The sequence below is a fragment of the Xiphophorus hellerii genome, chromosome 12 (genome assembly GCF_003331165.1).
Source record: "Xiphophorus hellerii strain 12219 chromosome 12, Xiphophorus_hellerii-4.1, whole genome shotgun sequence".
Classification (NCBI taxonomy): Eukaryota; Metazoa; Chordata; class Actinopteri; order Cyprinodontiformes; family Poeciliidae; genus Xiphophorus; species Xiphophorus hellerii.
This window is the reverse complement of record NC_045683.1, coordinates 23,146,261-23,169,433: the sequence shown is the minus strand read 5'-3', so window position 1 is coordinate 23,169,433 and position 23,173 is coordinate 23,146,261. Positions and strand designations below refer to the sequence as shown.

At 42.8% G+C, this 23,173-nt stretch overlaps 1 protein-coding gene across 3 annotated transcripts in view; it reads right to left on the bottom strand.

The window, feature by feature from the left end:
- igsf9b (immunoglobulin superfamily, member 9b) overlaps window positions 1-23,173 on the bottom strand; it is a 30,710-nt gene that overhangs the window by 2,225 nt on the left and 5,312 nt on the right. For all 3 annotated transcript variants that reach the window (XR_004341305.1, XM_032579514.1, XM_032579516.1), the window contains exons 2-19: window positions 21,469-21,564; window positions 18,633-18,839; window positions 8,955-9,101; window positions 7,635-7,786; window positions 7,435-7,552; window positions 7,036-7,177; window positions 6,554-6,699; window positions 6,301-6,443; window positions 6,070-6,210; window positions 5,477-5,593; window positions 5,240-5,390; window positions 5,022-5,133; window positions 4,758-4,933; window positions 4,428-4,666; window positions 4,262-4,346; window positions 3,980-4,150; window positions 3,516-3,552; window positions 124-3,408 (exon numbers count right to left, since the gene is read on the bottom strand). Coding sequence is in view for 2 of the 3 variants with exons in the window: in XM_032579514.1 (XP_032435405.1) it covers window positions 124-3,408; window positions 3,516-3,552; window positions 3,980-4,150; window positions 4,262-4,346; window positions 4,428-4,666; window positions 4,758-4,933; window positions 5,022-5,133; window positions 5,240-5,390; window positions 5,477-5,593; window positions 6,070-6,210; window positions 6,301-6,443; window positions 6,554-6,699; window positions 7,036-7,177; window positions 7,435-7,552; window positions 7,635-7,786; window positions 8,955-9,101; window positions 18,633-18,839; window positions 21,469-21,529 (5,630 nt within the window). In the remaining variant the exon portion in view is untranslated. The remainder of the gene's footprint in view (window positions 1-123; window positions 3,409-3,515; window positions 3,553-3,979; window positions 4,151-4,261; window positions 4,347-4,427; window positions 4,667-4,757; window positions 4,934-5,021; window positions 5,134-5,239; window positions 5,391-5,476; window positions 5,594-6,069; window positions 6,211-6,300; window positions 6,444-6,553; window positions 6,700-7,035; window positions 7,178-7,434; window positions 7,553-7,634; window positions 7,787-8,954; window positions 9,102-18,632; window positions 18,840-21,468; window positions 21,565-23,173) is intronic.

Below are 23,173 nucleotides of genomic sequence, written 5' to 3'. Positions count from 1 at the left end.
AGAAAAGACACAGAGAAACACAAACGTCTCACGATAAGTGTCATTTTGGCAACAGTAAATGAATCCATCTGAAGAGAGGATGGTCCACATCGTCAGTCATTCCAGATGGTGGCGGTCTTTCACCTTTTCACTCTCCTCTCGGCCAGCTCCATCTCAGCTCTGTGGCGTTCATGCTCCTCTGTGGTTTCTGGGGAGCTGAGCAGGGTGGGAGTGACAGACAGGGACTGTCTAAAGAGACCGGCGCTGCCTCTACCGCTGCTCTGACTGGCATAACTGGCCCTGCCACCGTCCCTGAACTCAGCATCTCCGCTTCTCCCCATCATCCTGTCTGGATGCCTGTAGCCATCTCCTTCCCTGGGTGGGAAGGCGGAGTAATAAGGCGAAGGCCAGCTGATGCCCCGGGGGAGGTAGGACCTTGGAGGGCCTCTTCTGGAGTCAGAGTGTCTCAAGCCTTCCCCTCTCGGATCCGGCCAGTGCTGGTAGTATGGTAGAGAGTTAGAGGTCGGCATAGGGATAAACTGATGCTGGACAGACCTCAGGGTGTCTTGAAAAGAGGGGGACCATCTGGAGGACTCAGGGAAAATGGCAGCTTGGCGTCGTGGATCTGAGGGCTCAAGCATTGGGGACATTGAGGTTTGTCTGGGTGGGTACAAAGGAGTGAGGTAGGAAGGACTAGCTAAAGACCTTTGTGTGTGGTGGGGCCTCTCTAAGCTCCCCATGCTGGGACGCCGGAATGGGATGTATTCTTTCCAGCAGGGCCCCGGTCTAGGGAGGGAAGGCGGCGTGCGGCCCAGACTGTAGGACTTCACCCTCACATCCGGGTTTGGGAACTCGTCCCAGTAACATTTCTCAGAAATATATGGTCTTGGGCTTTCAAAGTGCTCCCACCTGTGTGAGCCTAAGCTAATGGATTTCTTAAGGTAAGGGCGAGGCTGAGCCACACCAGAGAGAGTCCTACAGGGACCAAGGCTTAAGGATTTCTTCAGAAATGGCACAGGGGCTTGAGTTATTCGAGACACTATTTTATTAGTCCTGCTTCCCTGAGAAGATTGTCTTTGGGGCTGCTCTGACAAAAACTCATCACTGTCTGCACAACTCTGAGAATGCTTTGACACAATGTCTGCCATGCCTTTAGCTGCATTGAACAACGTATGAGCCGACCTGGACCCAAGTCTGGATTCAGGTCTGACGGTGTAAATATTTCCTGCTCGAATTCTTGTTTTCTCATTATAGAGCTCCTTGCTTGTTTTTTCTGGGCCCGATGAAGACGGCCTTGGGTCATCAGGAAATCTCACTCTGGCTGTCACTTGAGGAGAACGTCTATTTCCTTGTGTTTTATAAGCATCGTAGCTAGAGTCTGCAGAACCCAGAGGATCACCTTGTTTCTGACTTGACAGAGTTTGTGGGTTTTCTTGAACATGAACCTCCCAGTTTCTAGGGACTACATCGGGTTTTGCCACAACAGATTCCTCCTTGGGTGTTTGTTTTGTGGTGGCATCGGTCACCTGACCCTCTTCCACAGGCTCATCCACGCTCATTTCAATGAAACCTGGAAGACTCAGGTATTCAAGGATTGCACTTGTCTGGTGTGGGGACGTCTTAGGGGATGGTGCTGCAGGCTTGGCCTTGAAAGAGTCGGACATTCTGGGGACTGAAAACTGAGACTGGTCACTCTCGACCTCTTCAACAAGAGTTAAGGTTGGTATGGGACTAGGACTGTCAGGGAAGAGACACTTGTCGCTTCTCCTGGAGAGTGTTCGGACACTTTCCTTCTCTAAATCGGAGTAAAACCCTGAAACGTGCTGGTCATCGTGGTCCTGAGTCTCTCTGTCTTTGGACTTAGCTCCTACTTTATGATGATTGTACAGCAAGGTTGAAGAACTACCAGGACTGGGGTCCCTTGTATTGTTGTGACCTATATCTGCAGTTCTTTCAGTCTGGTTATGCTGTACAGAATCTGAAGTTTCAGGTCTCACTGTGTTGGGCAAATCCCGTAGTTGAGAATCTAATGGACTCGTTGATTTAGAAACAACACCTAACTCCTGTGTCTCCTCTACTATGTTCTGCTCAGTGCCAGACTTGGTACAAGCCTCTTTGTTTTTCTGAAGATTTGATGATGTAGCTTTATCTAGTGTGACATCACGGGAGAGCATGGGTAGTGACGTATTCTGGGTGACCGGCGAGCTTGATGAATCTAAAGCAAGAGACACCTCCGTGGCTTCTCTAGATGAGATAAGCGACGTAGTCTTACAAGGAGTCTGAACAGGGATGAGGCTAGTGACAGATGTGACAGGGCTAACGTCCCATTGTATGCGAGATGTGGGGAGCCTGTCCAGCGGACTGCTAGTGTTGCCAAAGTAGCACGCTCTCCTATAGTCAGAAACCCGACTTGTCACACCAGTGGGCCTGTACTTCGGTCTGATTGTAACTTCTTGAGGTTTCCACACAGGTTCTTCCACTGATTCGGTCTCATCCCTTTGAGGACGTTCTGTTGTACTACATGGAGAGGGTGCGTCCCTCACTCGACTGCAATGTCTTTGATCCATTGCGAAATTCTTCAGCTCCCTCTCAATCTCTTCCCTCTCCTTTGCCAATTGGACACACTTGTTAACGCTGTCCATCTCCAGCTCACTCTCTAGCTGGGAGACCAGGGTGCTGTTGTCAGTCAGGTGGCTTTCCATTGGTCGGTAGCCTCCATGGTGGAGTCTGTCTCTATCCAGCAACATTGTTCTCCTTCCCAAACTGGAGAACAGGTCTTCAGTGTTGCCCCGCATGCGACACCTACGTAGGGAATCGCTGGGCTTTCTTTCACTGCTATCAGAGTAGAAACTGGCTCTTTCCAAAAGAGTTTCTGAGCCTTGTTCGTCATCGGAGTAAAAGCAGCCATGTCGGGAGAAATTTCTTGCCATGGCTCGTACTCTGCCAGGCGATGCAGGAGGTCTGCTTAACTCTGGGACATCCACCGTAAGAGGAGAGTCCTTCCTCTCGTCCTTCTCTGAGCTCAAAATGCTTGATTTTGGAGAGTCCCTGATTGATGTCCTGTTGCTCCCTGACCCGTGAACGCTTCCATTAACTTGCAGAACATCCTTCTTTATATTTTTAGTGGAAGGACTTGAAACTTCTGGCAGTGGCTGAACAATGAAGCGTCCGTCTGGACCTCGGGAAATGGACTCCAGAGCAGTTGGCGAAGGCGCCTGAGAACCTAGATGACTCTCGAAGAGGGTGTAATGAGGCGGAGGAGAGGAGTTGGACAAAAGCTGTTTCCGCTGATCGTGGTATTCCCCACGGCTACCTTTGTCAAACGAAGAGCGATCAGATTGTGATAACGAGGAGTTGGGAAAGAAGGGCAGAGGTGGACATAGTTTAAACTTGAGGACACTGTCCGGGCTGCGTGAAGGTGATCGTGTGCTGAAGAAAACAAAGAAGAATAGCTTCAAACATTAGGGATGGAGACTATAACATGTTAGAAAGGCAAAATTGAAGGAAATGTGCATCAACCTTATCCAGACACTTACTCTTGAGATGGGCTCTTCTGAAAGGCAGCTGGCAGATCTAAATGAAAAAAGCAGGAGAAAAATATTTTAGTTACGTATTTCATAATACAAAAGAACAAAACTTTAGGGACAGAATTTTAGAGCCATGAAACCTAAAAATAGCATAAAATGGACACGTTAGGGCCTTTTGATTAGGTTTTTTAGCAAATAGAGCACAATTTTCAGAAGAAATTGTGTTCTGAGTCACAACCTCGACACAAATAAGCACATCAAAAAGCCAGTATAACCAATTGGAAGATCAGCTTATCCTATTTATCAGCTGATTTGATAAATTACCAAATAAATCTAATCTTCACTTTGTGAACTCACATCTGACCACCAGATTTTGTTGCTCAAAGCAAGTCAGTCATCACTCTTCAGCATCTTTTGGCTGCATCTTAGCTGTGTTGTGAAAGCCCTTTCTCTTTAACACATTTATGTCTTACCTTGTCTCCTCTTTCTGCGTCTCTGCCGTCTCCTGTTGCTCATGTAGCATGCCGTCACCAAAGAGAGGATGATTGCAAGAAGCAGAAAGCACGCTCCCCCTATCACACCAGCCATCAGTGGTTCAGGAATGACTTCTAAGAAACTAGGACGAAGTGGGTAAATTTCCATTCCTGTAATTAAACCAAAGTCAATAATTTAACTTCTGTGTTTAATAAATAAATGTAGTAAATATCCAGTAATATTTATGTCACTTTCAGTAATAATTAAGAACAAAAACATACCAGTTGTGGAAACACTCACGGACTCGCTCGGTTCACTCAGGACTTTGTTGCTGCGTGACATCAGCCTCAAATCATACACGGAGTCCTGAGTAAGAGACAGATTATGTATTGGACTATTTAACAAATATTCTCCCAGTTTGTTTTATTACTAGTAAATAACAATTACCCTTAGCAGTCCTTGCACAAGTACTTCGCTCCGATTGGCATAGATATTGCTGTCAATGATGATCCACTGGCCCTGATCTCTGCGGGCCTGGAGGACAAAACCAGTCAGTGGGGAGAGAGGAGCCTCGGGAGGCTGCCACTGCAGGAGAATGCCTCGCCCCGTCCGGTTAGCTGAGAGCAACGTGGGAGGTTCAAGGGCTGGGACACCCGTGGAGGTTTTAGGTAGCTCTGTTGGCACAGCTAAGAGGACAATAAGTGTTCATAGGTGATCTCTTTCTAAAAGCAAGATGACACTAGGAGGCTGGAAGGAAGGCAAAACCAAGGAACAAACCTTTTGTCCGTATTGATACAATTTCACTAAAAGGTCCTGAGCCGAGTTTATTCTGAGGTAGGACGCTGAACTGATAGCCAGTGCCTGCGAGTAACCCAGTCACAAGCAGGTAGTTTTTGGATGTTGGCACAGGCAAAGATGCCCATTCATGCTTCCCCCTGGATGTTTGCTTGACCCTTTAAAGGGTAAAATCAAAGTATGTAAATAGTTTCAGTTGCTGATAGCAGAAAATCTTTTATCCTGGGTGTGTTTTATAATACTGACCACACAGTAAATTTCTGGGTAAATCCACCATCAAAACCTGGGACCCAGGACACGTTGGCCTGGTTCATCTCCGTGGTAACGGTCACCGAGAACACAGCATGAGGACTGGTGCCTGAGCAACAGACAGTTTTAAATCTATACTGTTAATGCACACGTCATATATCATTATATCTATCTGCAGATTACATGTCCATTACAGATAATGCCGATGCACTCACCAAGTGCAAAGACTACAGTGCCTGCACTGACAGTCGCCACACGATTGGTGGCCAAACACTCCCAGCCACCATGGTGGTCTTTGCTCAGGGGCTGCAGCAAGAGGGATCCATTAGATAGCACCGTGTACGGTGAGCGAGGACTAGGGCCAATCTGTCGAGAAGAGCATTAGGAAGTTCATGTAAGGGATTCATCAGACTTGGCTGAGGCACCAGAAAAAGCAGAATTTGTTTTTGTACCTTGCTCCAGGTTACATTTGGAGCAGGATCTCCACTGGCTTCACAGGGGATGATCAACTCTCGGCCGACCTCCTGGAGATACTCTGGCAGGGGGGGAACTCGAAATGATGGTGGGTCCTGAAAAAGTGACACTCTTTTGACTTTTGCACATCTAAATACATTTTAATGCTTTTATATTTAAGACCCTGAGAGGTACTTGTTATAAGAGGTCTAAGAATCACTATATTATTGATAGATAAATTGATCAATTTTGGTCCAAGCATAGGTCAAATCTAAACCCAATAAAGAATCTGTGGCTTGGCAAGACTTGTAAATGTCTACTCACAGACGCATAACCCAAATGACTTAAAGCTGCAACTGAATGGAAAATTGGTCACACAAAGCATTGCTTCAGGGCCTGATTTTAAATAGTAAAATATTCAGTATGAATACTTTTTTTCACTTTACAATTCTGCACAGCTTTGTATTGTTCTCAAATAAAATCCCAACAAAACACACATAGACTTGTAGTTGTAAAGTCACAAAATGAGGAGACGCTCTAGGGGCTTTAGTACTTTTTAAAGGTACTGCAAGTCTGAAAATGGGAACTTTACCTGCAAAATAACTTTGGTGGGCTCAGACTGGCCCATTGTGCCGTAGCTGTTGTAAGGGGTGCAGGTGTACATGCCTACAGCATTGTCATTGGCTGTTGCTATAAACACTGAGCCCTCTGAGTTCACCATCCAACCTGGGAACTAAACAAGTGAAAAAAACAAAAATATTAACTCTAAAGTGACTTTGAGAACCCAATTAGCACAGATTATAAAACAAGTGCTAACATTTACATTGTCAAGATTCAGCTCATTTCCGTCTTTGGTCCAGTTGACATACAGCACAGGCGGGTCAGCCTGCACAGGGCAGAAGATCACCCCCTCCATTCCTGCTGGCAAATAAGTTTCACGCAGCATTCTTCCAACACGTGCCGGGTCTGAAATAAAAAAAACTCCAAAAATTAAAAACCGCTTTCTGATTAGAAATTGCTGTAAAACACATTCATCTTTCGATGAGCCACAAAGAATGAGACGGTAAGACACTAACGTTTCACTTTCAGATGGGCAGAAGCCGAGGGTGGAGTCAGTATTCCATTAGTGGGGATACAAGTGTAGTTTCCAGCATCTTCTGGGATGAGATTAGGAATCAGAAGAGTTCCATCCACCAGAATCTTCACTCTGGACCTGAGGGACCTAAAGACACAAAACATGGTGCAATTTATGATAAAACGGTATATTAAAGAAACACCCTGAAATGTACACGGAAAACAGTGGCTTCTACTAAACGGATGTGCAAGAAAGATTTAGAAGATGGTACGTTAATCTAAACTGCAATCTTCTTTGTCTCAGCTTGTTCATGATCACATGATATAATTATCTCACGAACAATCCAATTAAAACTTATCGCATTACCAGCGTGCTTTGGAAATATTTACATCTGCAACTTTTCGAGTAGATAAGACTACCACGTGCGATATTTCCCACCGTGCCGGGTGTCTTGATAGATTTTTTTTACAGATATGGACTCACTCGATGTGATAAACGTTCTGTCCTTGTTTCAGCCACTCGTAGGTCAGGTTTGAAGGGTAAGCATCTGCCTGGCACTGCAGAACAGCATCCTGGGACATATTGAGAGTCGTGTCCTCAGGGGAGATGATGATGATCGGTGGACCTTTAAAAAAAACGCAATGAACAGATCCGTAATTACTGCTGGTCAGTTTTAAACCACCTACAGTTCACAGAATGAACTGCAGGTGGCGGTATACACAAACATATAACTACATGCAATACACCCTTTCCAAATGTTTTTCTCAAGGAGATGAACAGATAAGACAAAAAGCTGAATGTTCTCATACAAATGCAACAGCGCTTCCTTCATATTAGATATGCAGCGACTCTGCGCTTGATGACGGATCGTTCAACAATTACCTTGAACCTGCAGCTCCGTATAATGGGTCAGATTCCCCTCTGTGTTCGACACGTGGCATTTATAGACTCCAGAAACATTTCTTGTGACAGTCGCAAGAGACAGAGTACCGTTGAGCACCTAAGAAATGAACGATAATGAAACACAAATTGCATGAGTATTTATTTAAAACTCTGCAGGGTTGTCTGTTGATGCGACTCACTTTAATTTTTTCGTGTTTCTCTATCGGACTCTCATCTTTGTGCCAGACAACCGTTGGTCGAGGGTTGCCGTGGGCTCCGCAGCTAAGAGTCAACGAGTCTCCGAGCAGAACCTCCACAAAAGTTGGCGGCGTCTTGATGAACACAGGAGGAGCTAGAGCAAAGACACAAACACAGAGGGGGTGAATTTCACTCACATGATCAAATTAGGTATCAATACATATACAATGCCTTCATTATTTCACATTTTTCATGTTATAACCACGATTCAATAGGAATTTTGTGTTATAATCCAACATAAAGTAAATCTGAAAGTTAATTGGAAGAAAATGGCACATGGTTTTCAAAATGTTATGCTTGTAGTTTTTGGGTGTGTTTGTCCCTAAAGACTTTCCACATCCAAGGATTGAAGTTAAAAAATATCTTGATGTGTAAGAGCATGTGTAAACATGAATTTTCATTTCTTGTCCCAGACTGAAATTTGACTTTGGTCTTCACTTTGACTAGGCCATTCTAACACATTAACATGTTTAAATCTAACAGCTTTGGCTGTTTGTTTAGGGTCGTTTTCCTGCTGAAAATGATCCTCTAACCCTGCCTCAAGTCTTTTGCACATTTTAACACATTTTCTTCCAGGATTTCTCTGTATTTAAGTCGATCCGTTTTGGATAGACCAGATGGTGGATTCAATATACTAACAAGTTGAAATCTACATGTAAACACAAACGTACGTCACACTTCTATTATATTTGTAAATATCTTGAAAACCATACATTAATTTCCCTTCCATTAGCACTATGCACCATCATATTGAATTCCATCATTATTCAATTAATTCTCAGATATGAAACATAATATGATATTCAATATTATGTGCAATATCTAAGACCTTCTGCTGTGAACCCAAAAATGTGTCCTGCAGCAAACAGATGGCTTTCATCAACTGCAGCATCATCATATCAAACCTCTACCTCACACTCTGAGTGACATAACTCCGCTTTAGCTGCGCGTGCGTGTGTGAGTGAGACTTAGAGTTAAGAAGCATGTGAGTCAAAGGCTTTGAGCATTTAACCTTAATCTTCAGCGACAAACCTCACAAGCATTGGTCAGTTCTTCATGGCAGGTAAAAACAAGGTGCGATCCCCTTGCATCCAGTGTGCATGCGTTAATGCACTGCAGTTAATGTTCAGCAATTTCCCTTTTGCCAGGGCCTTCAGAATATAGCCAGACCCCATGCTGCAGACGTTCTAAATAAAGTCTAAACCAGTGACGAGTGACGAAGGAAGCAGCTCCCATGTTCCCAACACCCTGCAGTGCTGCACCTGTGATGGAGAGGAAGGTCCATGTGCCATTTTGAAAGTTGTCGGTTTTGCTGTCCAGGAGAAGGATACGACACTCGAACCAGCCCTCGTCCTCCAGGGTCAGCCGTTCTACCAGCAGAGAGGCGCCATGGGTCAGAGACACACGCCCTGTGGGAGGAAGGGTGAGGGTCGAAAGGCAAAGAGGAAAAAAAAGATTAACAGACGCACAAAGGCAGACAGGCAACGTCAGCATATGCAGGAAGAGGGCTTTTCATGCAGAGGACACAGCCATCCATTGTCACAAAGGCCAGTGTCAAAGTCATAGACCTTCTGCAAGCAGGCAGATCCACATGCAGAGAGGGACTCTGATGAATTTTCAAGTTTATACAAAATAACAAATGACATAGTTAAGATTTATGAAAACAGCAGAAATGGTGGAAGCAGCAGACATCTTGAAGAACAGATGAGCAAATTAAATCATTTTTAGTCGCTAAAATGGTCAAAACCAAGATCAATCTTTCCTCGATGTCATTCAAGCCCCAGGAACCTACAAGTGCACAGTTGGAGCTTGATGCTGTATTTTCCAGGGAGAGGCATGGAAATATTTTTCTGTTGATGAAAAGCAGTCAAAGTTTTGGCCAGAAAAGAAAAATAAAAAAAAACATACACAGGCACCTTGCAAAAGTACTCATTTAGTTAGTTAACAACCCCAATGAAACCAGCATTTCATTGGGATTTTATGTGACAGACCAACACACAGTAATAATTAACTATGAAGTGGAAGGAAATGATTTTAAAAAAGGCTTTTTACAAATATCAATCTTTAAAGAATGGTATATTTGTATTTGCATTCAGTCCCCAGTTAATTTTTGTAAAAAGAAAGAAAAAAAAGAAGCTGCCCCACAATTCCTTTCTATCAGCTTTGCACATCTAGACACTGAAATCTTCCCCAATGAGACTCAGTGAGTGGAACCATTGTAACACATTCATTAAGCTTTGATTTATTGCAGCTCTGGCTGTTTGAGGCTGTTGCTGCTAGCAGGTGAGCCTCTTCCTCCTGTCTCTAACATGTTTCCTTGCAGGACTGCACTGCATTTAGATCATCCACCTTCCCATCCGCAAAGCATGCCACACTTTTTCCATTCATTTCAATTACTTTGGGATACTAATCTGGGTTGGAGCAGAATCCCAATGAAAATACTGAGAAGTTTGTAGTTGCACAATGACAAAAGAAGAGATACGATTGCACAGCACTGAGGATTGGTTTTCTTATGTCTTCTTTTACCCAGAAATGAGCTCAGTGTGAGTCATTTTCAAGAGGGATGTCTCGACTAAAAGTTTTACAAGAAACCGAAGCTCCTCATATAACAATGAACAACCCTTCACTCCCTCATTCCCTGGCTTCATCCCAAAAGTCAAGGTAGGCTGGCTTTGTGAGGATGCAAGCAATCTATCTTCAGAGGAAACTTTAATTTTCTACAGTGTTATATACTGACCTCTTCATTAAGCAAACAACACTAACAATAATTAGTTCAAGTATTTTGTAATATCTCTTACAACACTGACTCCAGTTGGTTTAAAATAAATCTGAATGCTTTCCAGTAACGTTCATGCATAATGAATTTATGTAGCCATCGTGCACCGCAGTGAAAATGATTGAGCTTTAACATGTTGGCTAAGTCTCCTGACTCTAGCTCAGATGATGAGAAGTCAGGGGCCCTGAGGTGGAGTGCAAACACATGAATCACTACAGCGATGGTTAAAATGATATGTAAGATGACAGATGAAGACGGTGTCCTGTCATTTAGGGTTTGGGCGGCTTAGCGGAGAGCTACAGTTAGCAAGCCAGAAATTCTTGAATGTGTTTTATTAAAGAACTTCGATAAAAAAACGTATGCATATGACTCATTTTTATTTTGGATTCAGGAGTGCTGGGCTAAAAATGTAAATCTAAGACAATGCATGGGAGAAATGAGTCACTTGTTTTGTTCATTGGGGGGCAAAGGATAGAAATGCACAAGTAGAAGCATGGCAGATGCACACTGCACTTGTGTGAGCGCATGCTCAGACACAGATGGACCATGCACGAGCGTTTCTACCACACACCCCCACCGCCCCGCTTCCTCCGCTCCCCTCTGTAGTTCTTACAACTCCTTGTCAAGCTTTGAAACTTGATATGCTAGTTGCCTGGTGACTGCAGCCTGGCTTTCAGGGTACACCCCCTCCTTTTATTCTGTCTCTCAATGAACTCTTTTTTTTTTTGGCCCTTCAATCTGAGGGCTTTAAATGACTGGAGGATGCGGGCAGGGGGGAAAACACACACGATGCTCATACCAGACGCTGCGAGCAGTTTGAAAGTAAACACGGAAATGTGAAGGAGTTCCCACCGACCCGCTCTCCTTCCTGCAGTTTGCAGGTTAGGCCGATTGTGCATCGATAAACTTTGGAAAATGTTTCAAAATCACATCCACGCAAAGTCAAATAAATGCATTGCTAAGACAGTCATTACATTTAACTTTTTCAAAAAATGTTTTTATATAAATCACAAATTTTAATGGATTTTGCAAAACTGACACAAATTCGCATACAATTGAGAAGAGGAAGGAGAACGGTTTTTGGCTTTTATTGTCTTATTTCCAAATGAAACTGAAAAAAGAGTGATGTGAATTTCTTTTCAGGGTCAATGCTTTGTAGAACCACTGCCGTTACAGCTTCAGGTTTGTTGGTTTACGTCTCAGCTAACTCTTTTTGAATATCTTGAAATTTTTGCAAATTCCTTTTTTGCAAAGTACCTCAAGCTCAGTAAGATTGAAAAGCAAACTTCTAACCCTAGCAACAAGTTTTCTTCCAGGGTTCCTTCATTTTTTTGCTCCACTTAACTTTGAATAAAATCTGAAGTACTGTGGCTTGTGGAAAACTGCAAACATTACTTGTTTACGCTTTCTTTCATCAGTGGTTTTCTTCTTGACACTCTTCCATAACCACATAGATGTGTGCATTTCATGACCATTAGCTGTCCTGCTGGAAGATTTCTGCAGCTCTGCCAGAGCTGCTGTGTTTCTTCATGATGCTGTTTGTTCACTAATGTTCCCGAACAAACCTCTGAGGCCTTCGTAGAACAGCTACACGTTAATTAGGTGACTTCTGAAAGAAAGTGGTTGCATTAATTTTTATTTAGGGATATCAGACTAAAAGGGGGCCGAATGCAAAATAATAAAAAAGTTTGCTTCACTTAATCTTAAACAGTCTTCTATATCCTGCAACCTTAAGCAGCATTAGCATTTTGTAGAATCTGACTATTCAACACATTTTTTCCTTCCAGACAAGAAGACCCTTTGATTAATGCCTGAAAGCTTTGCATTTTATTTGCCTATGTGTACGGCCTTAAGACAGGTTGAAACACACACAGAGAGTGAAGACAGACAATAGGTAACAATTAACCCTGCATTCCTGTCGGGGTAGTTGCTGTGCTTAATAGTTGGGTTTAATGATTGACTGACCTCCTGAAAGACGGACAAGCACTTGATGGGAGCGGCGCTCACTTTAGAGGATCCATAAAACGAATGCCATTGGTTTCAGGTCAGCATCTTTCAAACAGCTGGGCAGGGTTGGGAGAGCGGGGGGGAAATGTGCGTGGAGATGATAACAGGTATCGGGATAACTTTAGATGGTTTCCTCTAATCGTGCCATGAGGGATCCTCCCACAGCTGCACATTTCCTCTGCAACCTTTTCTCAACCGATGTGGAATTTATCGCCCACTTCTGTGCGCAAGAGTGGAGCTGCTCATTGTGGGGATCGCTAAAATGCAGCCAGTGGAAATCCCTACGATGCCACAGGGCCCTGGAGCACGTGAGTGTGGGTGTGTGTACATGTTGATTTTCAAAAACCGGAGAGTGCCCTGCCCCCTGAAGCCTGGCTTCACTGTCCAACCCTGTCTTAACCCTCTCCCGTATCCTCCCCCATGTCCGTCACTACAAAGAGACGACAACCTCCCTCCCCAGCTCCACCCCGTCATTCCTCGTTCTCTCAGGTTACCATAGTGATGAGACCGAGGAAAGCCAGGGCTGTAGGTTTAGATTTAAATTCAGTTGCTGTAGAAACACGACACGGCCAAACATGGGCAGGGGGCGGGTCAATCGTGCATGGCTGAGGGAGAGCAGGGGGGTTCTACTGTCAAAGATTTGAAAAATTACAAGCGGTGAAAAAACATTGCATTGGATGAAAATCCAGACCCCAAGAGACAGAGAGGGGAGAATGAAAGAAATAATGAACAACAGAGAAAGGAGACTTTCCCTTTCACCCTGTGGGCAGACAAAACAACCAGGCTGTGTGACAAATGGCGCTTTATCCAAATTTGAATGTTGTGTGTTGGAATTAAAACCTAAGATGGCACTTGGCAGGTGTTCTGCCCTGTCAGACGCTAAAAATAAGGTTGCTCATCTCTTCGGCGATACGACTGGACACAAGTGTGGAAAAATGGGAAACCGATGGCATACAAACAACCCTTCACGTGTTTGAATCGGAGAAGAACTGAGGAAGAGGTTATGGAGAGGTTACTCAAATTATGTGCATCGATAATCCACTGAAACCAATGAGACGTTGACCTTCTTGACCCCCGAGCTCCAGCAGACACATTCATCACCCCCCGCCCTACACTAACACAAAGTCCACCTTCAAGAGACAAACGCCATTAAGCTCTATGGAGAACAGAGCAATTGGTTGAAACAATAGCCGCTGCTCCATCTCCACCTCCGCCTGGATATTCCTTTTTTCTTTCTTCGTCCAGTCGCAATCACATGACAGATCCGCTCCACGTTAAAAATGAGTCCTTGTTTCCAACAGGTTGAGCTGCAGTGCAGCCAAGGGTAGAAAATGGAAACGCTAATCCCACCAGCGCTGTTTGAACTCTAAGAGGCAGCCTCTTCATATTAGCGAGTTAGGTTCTCACCCGGTGGGTGGTGGGCCGGCAGCCACTCGGCTTTTAGAGGAGCCGCTGCCGGCCGGCCATCGTCTCCATGATGTTATCTCTTCCTTCTTGGGTTTTTTTTCAAAGGACCCGAAGGTGAAACCCCTATAAGCCTTGATGCTTTGTGATTACACAGCTCTTGTTCTTTCAGCGTCTAAGCAGGAAAACTGTATTTCATCAGCTTACTGGAAACTGCAGCTTCAGTACAAATGTTTTCTTGTTTCATATTCATAAATAAAACAGGCGTAGCATTGCAGATTTCATACAATATGCTGACAGGGAAACCTTTGGAGGAAGGCAGTGCTTTTTTTGTTTTGTTTGGAGAAGCATCAGCTTTGCTTTTCTTTGTTCATCCACATGTGAGTAAGGGAGCTGGGGCAGTGGTGCATTGTGGGATGTGTTTTGATTTGAATACAATCATAAGTCTGGGTCCGCCCGCTGCCTCGGACAGCTCGCCCCCTCCCGTTCCCCCCAAATTTCTCTCTTCAATCCTCCTGTCCCACTAATCAGTTTAACCCTCTTATGAATAGCTCTTTGTCATGGGATAGATTACAGTTAACTCTGCCCCTCTCGCTGCGTCCAGCTCGTAGTTAGTGCGCTGGACGCAGCTTCACAAAGCTCATGTGCCCACATTTACTACAGTAACTCAACTTAATACAGGCATAAGCCCTTTACGCACGGCCACAAAGCGTTTGATTTAATTTTCAAATCTTCACAAAGGAACTTCAGAGTTCAGTACACTTGAAGAGGTATTTCAGCTTCTTCCCAGAGCAAAACATGAAGTTTGTTTGAGAATCAGGGAAAGATAACCTTGTGTTAATTATTTCTATGTGTCTGGTCATTGTTTCCGTAGTTCAGCTGGACAGACCTTAGATAAATGCTTATTCTTATTTTAATTTTAAAATAAGAATAATACGTTTTTCTAGTAAAATGTCATAATTTCCCAGATTTTGAGGTGTTGTCAGGCTTATTTGAAAAATTTAAGATATTATAATATATAATATGGGTTTTAAGACTCCATTCACATAAGGAAGTGTGATTTGTGTCACTAAAATGTATAGTAATGTTATCGTATTTTCATATTTTGAGGTATTTATTCACTCTTATTGAACAGAGGAGTAAATAGTAAAATTGACGATACAAACGGTCTTGTTTTGTTTTGTTAAATGTCATTATTTGCAATTTATCGACAATGACAAATCAAATCTCTTATTGCGATAAGAAATTTATTGTGATAAATGATAAATATGATAAATGCCCACCTGCCAAACAGATGAATAGATGCACAGGTTCTTATAAATGTACTGAACAGGATAGGCAAAAAGATTTGAGATTACAAATGGTTTTTTTTTTCTTGCTTAACCAGACCAATGAAATACTTCAATCAAATTGCATCCTTTTGCCAAAACTCTGCAGGACATGAAGCCTGAAGCACTCGGGTCCCTGCGTCAGCCTGCTGCTCCAAGATTACAAAAATGAAGAACTTCGGTTTCAGTCTCTTATGCTTTTTATGTGTTGTTGTTAGCTGCACAATCACCTGGTCCAGAAAAACTGACATTCAGGTTTATGTTTCAATTTCCCCCCTTGCTTTTGAAGATAAAACACGCCCACATTTACATAAGCCTGGCTGTTTAACAATAAATTCCACAAAACTTTACTAGAAGGCGGGTGGTAAAAGTTTTGCATTTGTCTGAACCAGTTGTCAACATTAAAGACTGTAAATGTTTCACTGACTCCTGCACGTGTGTGAAAAACACAGGCTCTGACTTTCCCGGGGTTTCACAAGTCACACTGCGAGTGTGAGGGCGGCCCGCTGAGATCTGGGGGTTTGCCCATTGTCGTCCTAACCTCGGGTCAGGGCCCCCCGCTCACAGTCTCTGCTGATTTTCTTCACAACACAGGAGACATTTGATCTAGCCCTGCGACAGTAAACCATCCTGACACTGCCAGACTCAAACACATTGTCTGGACAGATACAACTAAAGCCTGCTATTGCAAGAGTGTCGGTCACAGTTTGGTCTGGCTGTTTCCTCTTAGCTGTGAGCTGACTAATGTTTAGCCCTGCAGGGCATTGCCGAGAGTGGGAAACGGGCCACGGTGAAATATGAAGCATTCTCTGAGAGCTGGACAGGTTTGTGTTTAATGGTTTCTATGGCTGGAGTGGGGACACTCCTTGAGCACACACAGCACTATCTCAAGCGCACCTGATATTATATCAAAAACAGCTGCTTTAATGGACGGAAACAAGCACCACGGATGCCACACGCTGAGATTCTTTTCATCTCCGCTGATAAAAATGGTTAATAGCGTAAACGACCTTGGGACATAGCAGCAGGCTGAGGACACACAGCATCTGACATCATTTGCAATGCAATGAGTACAGCAGAAAAACTAGGAGCATAATCTACTTTAACAGTGAAAGCTTTTTAGTTTTAAACATCTCTAGCTGCTGTCTTGCAAAGGTAGGGATTCTCCTTTAACTTTTCACATTTTGTCACATACTGGTCCAATACTTAATGTATTTTATTGGGACTTTATAAGATAGGCACATAATTGTGGTGTGGAAAGTGTGCTGGATATTTGTATCCAACTCCTTTTTCTCTTTTACACCTAAGAAAAATCTAGGAATGCTTACTGACTTCAAAAGTTAAACAAATAATAAACTGAGTTCACCTGTGTTTTTTTTTTATCTCAGTATAAGTCCAGGCGTTGTGTGAAGAGTAGAGGTTTGTTAAAAAACTTTAGTGAACAAACAGCATCATAAAAACACAGGAACACAGCAGACACGTCAAACAGAAAGATGTGAAGAATGTTAAAGCAGGGATTTGGTTATAAAGCAACATCTCAAGCTTTAAACACCTAATGGAGCAACTTTCTGTCCAACATCCAATCCATCTTTGAGGATGCTTTACAGGGAAATGGAGACTGGTCAGAGTTGACTGAAAAGGGGCTGAACTATGTACAAGGTAATGCTGGAAGAAAACAAGAAAAGAGGCAGCAAAACATTTCAGACTGGGATGGAGGTTCACCAAACTTACAACCAGAGTGAATAATCAATGGTTTTTAGATCAAAGCATGTTCAAGTATTAGAATGGTTCCAGACCTAAATCCAGTAGAGCATCTTTCCATAAAATGTCACAAGGGTTGTCTTATTTGGTCAAGAAGAAAGAGAAACAATGTCAGTGTTCAGAGCTGCAAAGCTGATGGAGACTTAGACTAAAAGACTTGCAGCTGTAATCACAGCAGAAGGTGACTCTACAAAATTTTAACTGTGGGTGCTGAATATAAATACACAGTACATGTTTAGATTTTTATTTGTAATAAATTTTGAAACTATGTATCTTTTTTCTTTTTTACAAGAAGCTGCAACTATCACATAAAATCCCTTTAAAATGAATTCAAAGTTTCACAAGACAAAATATAAAAGCGGTAGGAATAGATACAGAAGTATTTAGTTTAACTGGTAGAATCCGCTCTGTTAACAAAGGAAGTGAACAGTAGCACAGCTCCTCCATTATTTATAGCTCTTTCTTCTGATCCTTTATGGGTTGATCTTGATCTTCAGCTTGACGCTCCCCCGCATTTGCTCTTGTGTCCTCGGACAGGCTAACGCAAAGATCGGGAAACGTTTGGCGACCTGACCCTGTCTCGGCGTCAAATCTAAAATCCCAAAACATTTTAATTTGAGGGAAGCATACATTAGACCCGCAGCACTGACACGCTTGACATGCTGCCATCTGCCCCCAGTGGGAGGGGAAATATGAGGATCTGAGGCAGACAGAGGCAAAACCCACACCAGACAAAAAAAAAAACACACACACAAAGGATGAATATGGGAAAACAAGAAAACACCTAGTTTTTTACACTACAATTCACCTCTGCAGTGTTGCTGACGTTACTATGGGTGCACATGCATGAGATAACAACTAAGGCTGCATAAGCAGCAGCTAAAACGACGCGTTACAGTCACCTGATGGCTGGAAGCGTGTTCCAGGTGACAGTGAGGTTCCTCAGGTATTTCACATGTTTCTCTGCACACCCACGCAACAAATGAGTTGGGATGTTTGGAAACTTTCTACTTTTTGGTGACCCAGTTGGGACAGTACAGGATTTGGGGTGCCCCAGTGGTCTTGTCGGCTTTGGAAGCGCAACGGGAGGTTGTGATACCCCTCTTTTGTCTTTTGGGCTCCGGCAGACAATGATGGGATTATAGGGCTTCCAGCAAGGAAAAACTCCCATTATTCCCAATGCTTCATGCATCCTCCTTCCAGCACAACAATCTCCTCTTACTGGGTCACCCTTCAGCATACTAATAAAACACTGTCAGCTCACAACCAAGCCCCCACCTACACTCCTAATCCCCCAGTGAGCAGCGTTCCTGGTATGCCCCTTCCTCCTTTCTCATCTCCACTCCACCCCTCTTTAACTGTCGCTCATTCTCACCCTTCCCCTCTGCGCTGCTGTACAAGTGCATGCCGAAAACACAGACTGAACACCTGTAATTACAGTGCTTTGCGTGGATTATCTATTTGGGGTAGGGTTTGAACCCAACATCTCCTCCCGAAGTCGTTATTAATACCAGTGTAGCCTCCTTATGACTTCCTTTGTTCTTAAAAGATGAAGGAAAGTTTTGTTACCAAATAAATCTGTTATCTGGGGGGGATCATGGTTTCTTGAGCTACGGAAGCCAGACGCTTGTTCTTCAAAGAGGAATTTGTGTTGCTTTTCTTACCTTTGTAGTTAGGATGAACACGAGGAGCGTACACTCCGAATTTAATGAGAACAGGTACATTGTAGCCAAGGCGCACCCACTCCACAACGTGTAAGGGAAAGAGGTTCGGGGTGGTGGCTTCTTTGGACGATGGAGTCAGACTGCAGTCCAGTTCTGCAGAGTCACCCTCTCTGGCATGGACCAGCGATGCCAAACCCTGAGACACACCTGGAGAGACGATGATATATCATCAGCGCAAAGGCCTGGGTGGATCTGTGCAGACAGCGCAACAGGCAATAAACAAGGAACGGGCAAATTACAGATGCTCCTTTTCAAGGATGCTACAGCCTCAAATAGAGCCGGATCACATGCTCTGAAATTTTGGAGATTGCTTTGGGGAATTTTGTTTATGCGAAAGCTGTTAAGGAAGAATGGATCAATTTTACAGAGAAACTTTAACCACAAAGTATAGAAAAGTTTAAAAATGACTTCATAAAACACCTAACTTTTCCAAGTAATGGATTACGGTCGTTTTAACATAATCAAGAGAAAAGAGCAGGAGTGATCAGAGTTTTCTCAGGTTGAGTAGCGGCCTTTCCTCTGCTGCACACTGCCAGTCTGCAGGCTGAAAGAACACATCTTTCAGCCATTTGGAAATATTTCAGGTTGTGCAAAACACAAACACTAATATTAAATTTAGTGGGTATTTATTTTATATTCTTCTCCATGCATTGAAATCCAAATATTAACAAAAACTGTAACAAATAATATTGTTAAAGATGTATTTATCAATGAGCCAGTGATTTCATACTACCACTTTTCATTTGACTGGCTCTGATCTGTATTCTAAATCAAATACTGAAAATCTGATTTAATAAATACGGCCAAACTAACAACTTTCAACAAACTCATGAACAAACCAGATGTGCTTTGATTACATTTTATTTTTCCATTTCATCTGTCAAATTCAGAGCAGTCGGAAATGAAAACTGGAAATCCGTGCTGGTCAGTAAGAAACCTGGTTGTAGCAACTGAAATAATATGTTTTATTTATTATTTTACCAGAAGTGTGAATTACTGCTGGTTTTCTGCTTTAAATAAAAGCAATTATACTATGCAACATTTTTGAATAAATGCTACAGGCTTCATACCTCACCAGCCCATGCCTACAGAAAAGTCAATAAGAGGTTATAAAAACGGGTTATAAAAAATAACATCATAACTGATTCTGGCAGAAACCGGTCACAGATCAGCTCCTGAGTTTGACTTTCCCCGACTGCTAAAAGCCGGGCCATTACAGGGCATTCACAACAATCATGTGGGCATTTGGTAAAAAAGATTGAGTAGCTGCAATCCCATTAGTGACACCTGGAGCAAGAAGCAGTCCTTCCACCTCCTTTATCTCCCTCGCTGTCATGTGCTAACATGGGTGTGTGCTCAACTGGGTGCCAGTGTTTGCTCCACTACTCATCTGGCCTGGTGATTACTTTAATCTCAAAGGGAGGGAAAGAGGAGGAGGGGCGAGGCTCTGATGCAGCAGGAGCCTCTGTGTTTGGTCCAGCCAACCTCTCACCACCCCCTGGGGTATACACATGGTGTGTGGAACCAGCACGATCAATCCCACAACCCACCACCCCCCTTCTACAAACACAAGCACGCACACAAGGACGTGTGCCTGGGGTCTGGAGTTTGAGGGGGGGTAGCATAAATCCAGGATTGATCTAAATCCGCACCCAGAGATATATTGTTTAAGTTGGATTTTGTCCCCATTCTCTCTTGTCCACTCATGTCTGAGCTGCGACCCCGCCTCTTCACTCTCTCCCCGACATGAAGCAGTGCCGATAAACCATGTTGTATATGTGGAGCGTCTGCGTCCAGCTGATCAACAACATCCACTCACTGCTTCTCAAAGCTTCACCAGATGCTTGTTGATCCTAAGTAACAGTGTTGGCGAGGGATGCTTGCTTGTATAAAGGTATGCCAAAGCTAGTGCTACAAAAGAATTACGCAAACTAGAACATTTAGTAATATCACTGTTGAATACTATGGTGACAAAATCGATTGACGTTAACTTGTGGAACATATTTTTTTCACTTTAATAATAGTATAATAATACAAGAACACATTCTTTAATAAACTTTAAATTATAGTGAATTTAAAGTTGGATATTTAAACTGGAGGACATTTTAAATATCCATACTAAATACACCTAACAACGGAAACTACAAATAATGAATTATAGAGTCTCTGTAAACAAAACTGTCCTAGTTGGAGTGCTGCTGTGTGAGATACATGTGAGATCCATGTATGGAGGCCTTAGTCCTCCAAGCGGTCGTCATGGGTTCAAGTCCCGGCCCGATGACCTTTGCCGCATGTCTTCCTCCTCTCTTGTAACCCATTTTCCTGTCTAATCACTTTAAAATAAAGGCCACTAGAGCCAAGAAATTATTTTTAAAAATTGGCTAGTTAAGAACAAAACATCAGACTAAAGACTTTTGTCATACAATTATTGTCAGAAAAAGAGAGAGAAGAAAGAAAAATGATAAATCTTCCACGTGGACATTATTGAGCTTGTTTTAATTTATCATGTGATTATTAATTTAAAGCTTATTGTGACAGGCCTAATTGTGTAACACAATTCTCATCAGAAAATGTCTAACTATTCATATGTATTCTATTTATATATATATATATATAAGTTTTGTTTAGCTTACACAAATACAGATTTCTGCTAGGGGTTAATTATTACCTTTTTCAGCTAACCCTTGAAAAGGACAATGCCATCAAGAAAGAAATTCAACATGGAAATGCATTAATAATGAATGCAGCTAATCCATATTTGCATTAGCATACTTACTTAGCAGACAGATGGCTACAGCAGTGGTGACAGCCTGAAGCCACCGTCTCTCCAGTCCCATGGCCGTCCGTCACTCTCCTCCACACATCTTGCAGTCTGAAAAACAAGACCGTACATCCTTTTTACCCTTCATCAGAAAGACAGAAAGACTGACAGAATCCCCGCTGCATGGGGACATCCCTCAAACATCCCCCTCCTCAGACACATGTAATCCCTGGAGTTTATGTCTGTACATTATCCAAGCCAAACACCATATTCCAGATGTGCTTTGGTTGATGAATAAGTGTATTCTTTGAAAACATAATCTGATTTTATGTTGGATTTAAGGCAAACTGAGCCAATCCAATGAGAGCTTCTCAAAACAACCAGTAAAACCCGCCTAGACTTTGCATCCTGTGGACGTTTAGGACTTAAGTGTGCTTGTTAGCGATGAGGAAGACCTCTTTAAGGTCAGATTAACCTGTTGCTTGGGTTTGGTCCAGCACATTCATGAGGTCTTGTCTGAATCTAAATGGGTCAACAGCAGTAGGCAGGAGAAAGGAACAACACTGAAAGCTAGAGGTGGGCAATATGAATTTGAAATGGTATCACAATATTTTGTGGTACTTCTGTGACAGTAATAAAAGTGACCAAAAGAGCTATTTATTACTTCTTTTTCAGGCAACTGTATGGTTGTGACTGCATGATAGCAATCACAAATATGTATGCTACCAAAAAAAACCCTACAATTTATGCTTCTTTCGGACACCAGTCATGAAGAAGTGTGATTTATAATACTAATCTGCAAACAAAAACTGCAATAGTCATATTTTCTAATTTATTTAAGACACTCTCATTGAACATGCACAGTGGAGAAAATACTAAAATTAACAATACACACAATACGGACAGTTCTGAGAGTTAAACATTAATTGGGATTTATTGTGACAATAATGAATCAAAATTCTTCTGCTAAGAAATGTATCAGGAAAAAAAAGAAAGATAAAGGTCCATTCCTACTGAAAGGTAGGAATGGACCTTTCCAAATTCCAATTCCAAATGTTACCTTATTGCTAATGCTAATGCTTAAGCAGCAAAATCAGTTTTCTGTTGGATGACGAGCTTTACTTAGATTAACATTAAGACAGCACAAACAGCAGAATCATGTAAGATTCATCTAAAGACTAAATGCACAAATGACTCAAATGAGTCTTTCAAGAAAAAAAAGAAAAAACAAACTCCAGATTTTGATCTCCTAATTAGTCTGACAAACATGACTCCACTTGAAGAAGTGGAAAAGTGGCTCCTCTGTCTACTTCAAATTGGATTAGAGACTCGTTAAAGTTGCTGCCCTCCAAGCATAAAGGAAGCCCTTCCACCCTTCCCGCAATTCACTTCATTCAGTACACTTACCATAAGCGCATTGCTTAAGTTCATTTGAGTAACTTCAGAAGGCGGCTGTGCTTAGAAAAGAGGTGGGACACATGCTAGGTGATGATGCAGCCGCAGATAGACCGTACAAATGCAAACCAACTCCATGATCCGCTGGAGACATTTAATCGCTTCGGAGCGCTTAAGCAAACAAACAGCTCAGAATAGCAAAGCAGAAACATGAACTTCACAATATTCTACTGGCTTTCTTGTTTAGAAGAACCTTAGAGTCAGTCAGGCATCACGGTGAAATGCAAAAGCGCAGGGTTCCTTTCAACAGCCCTCTGTTTGCCCT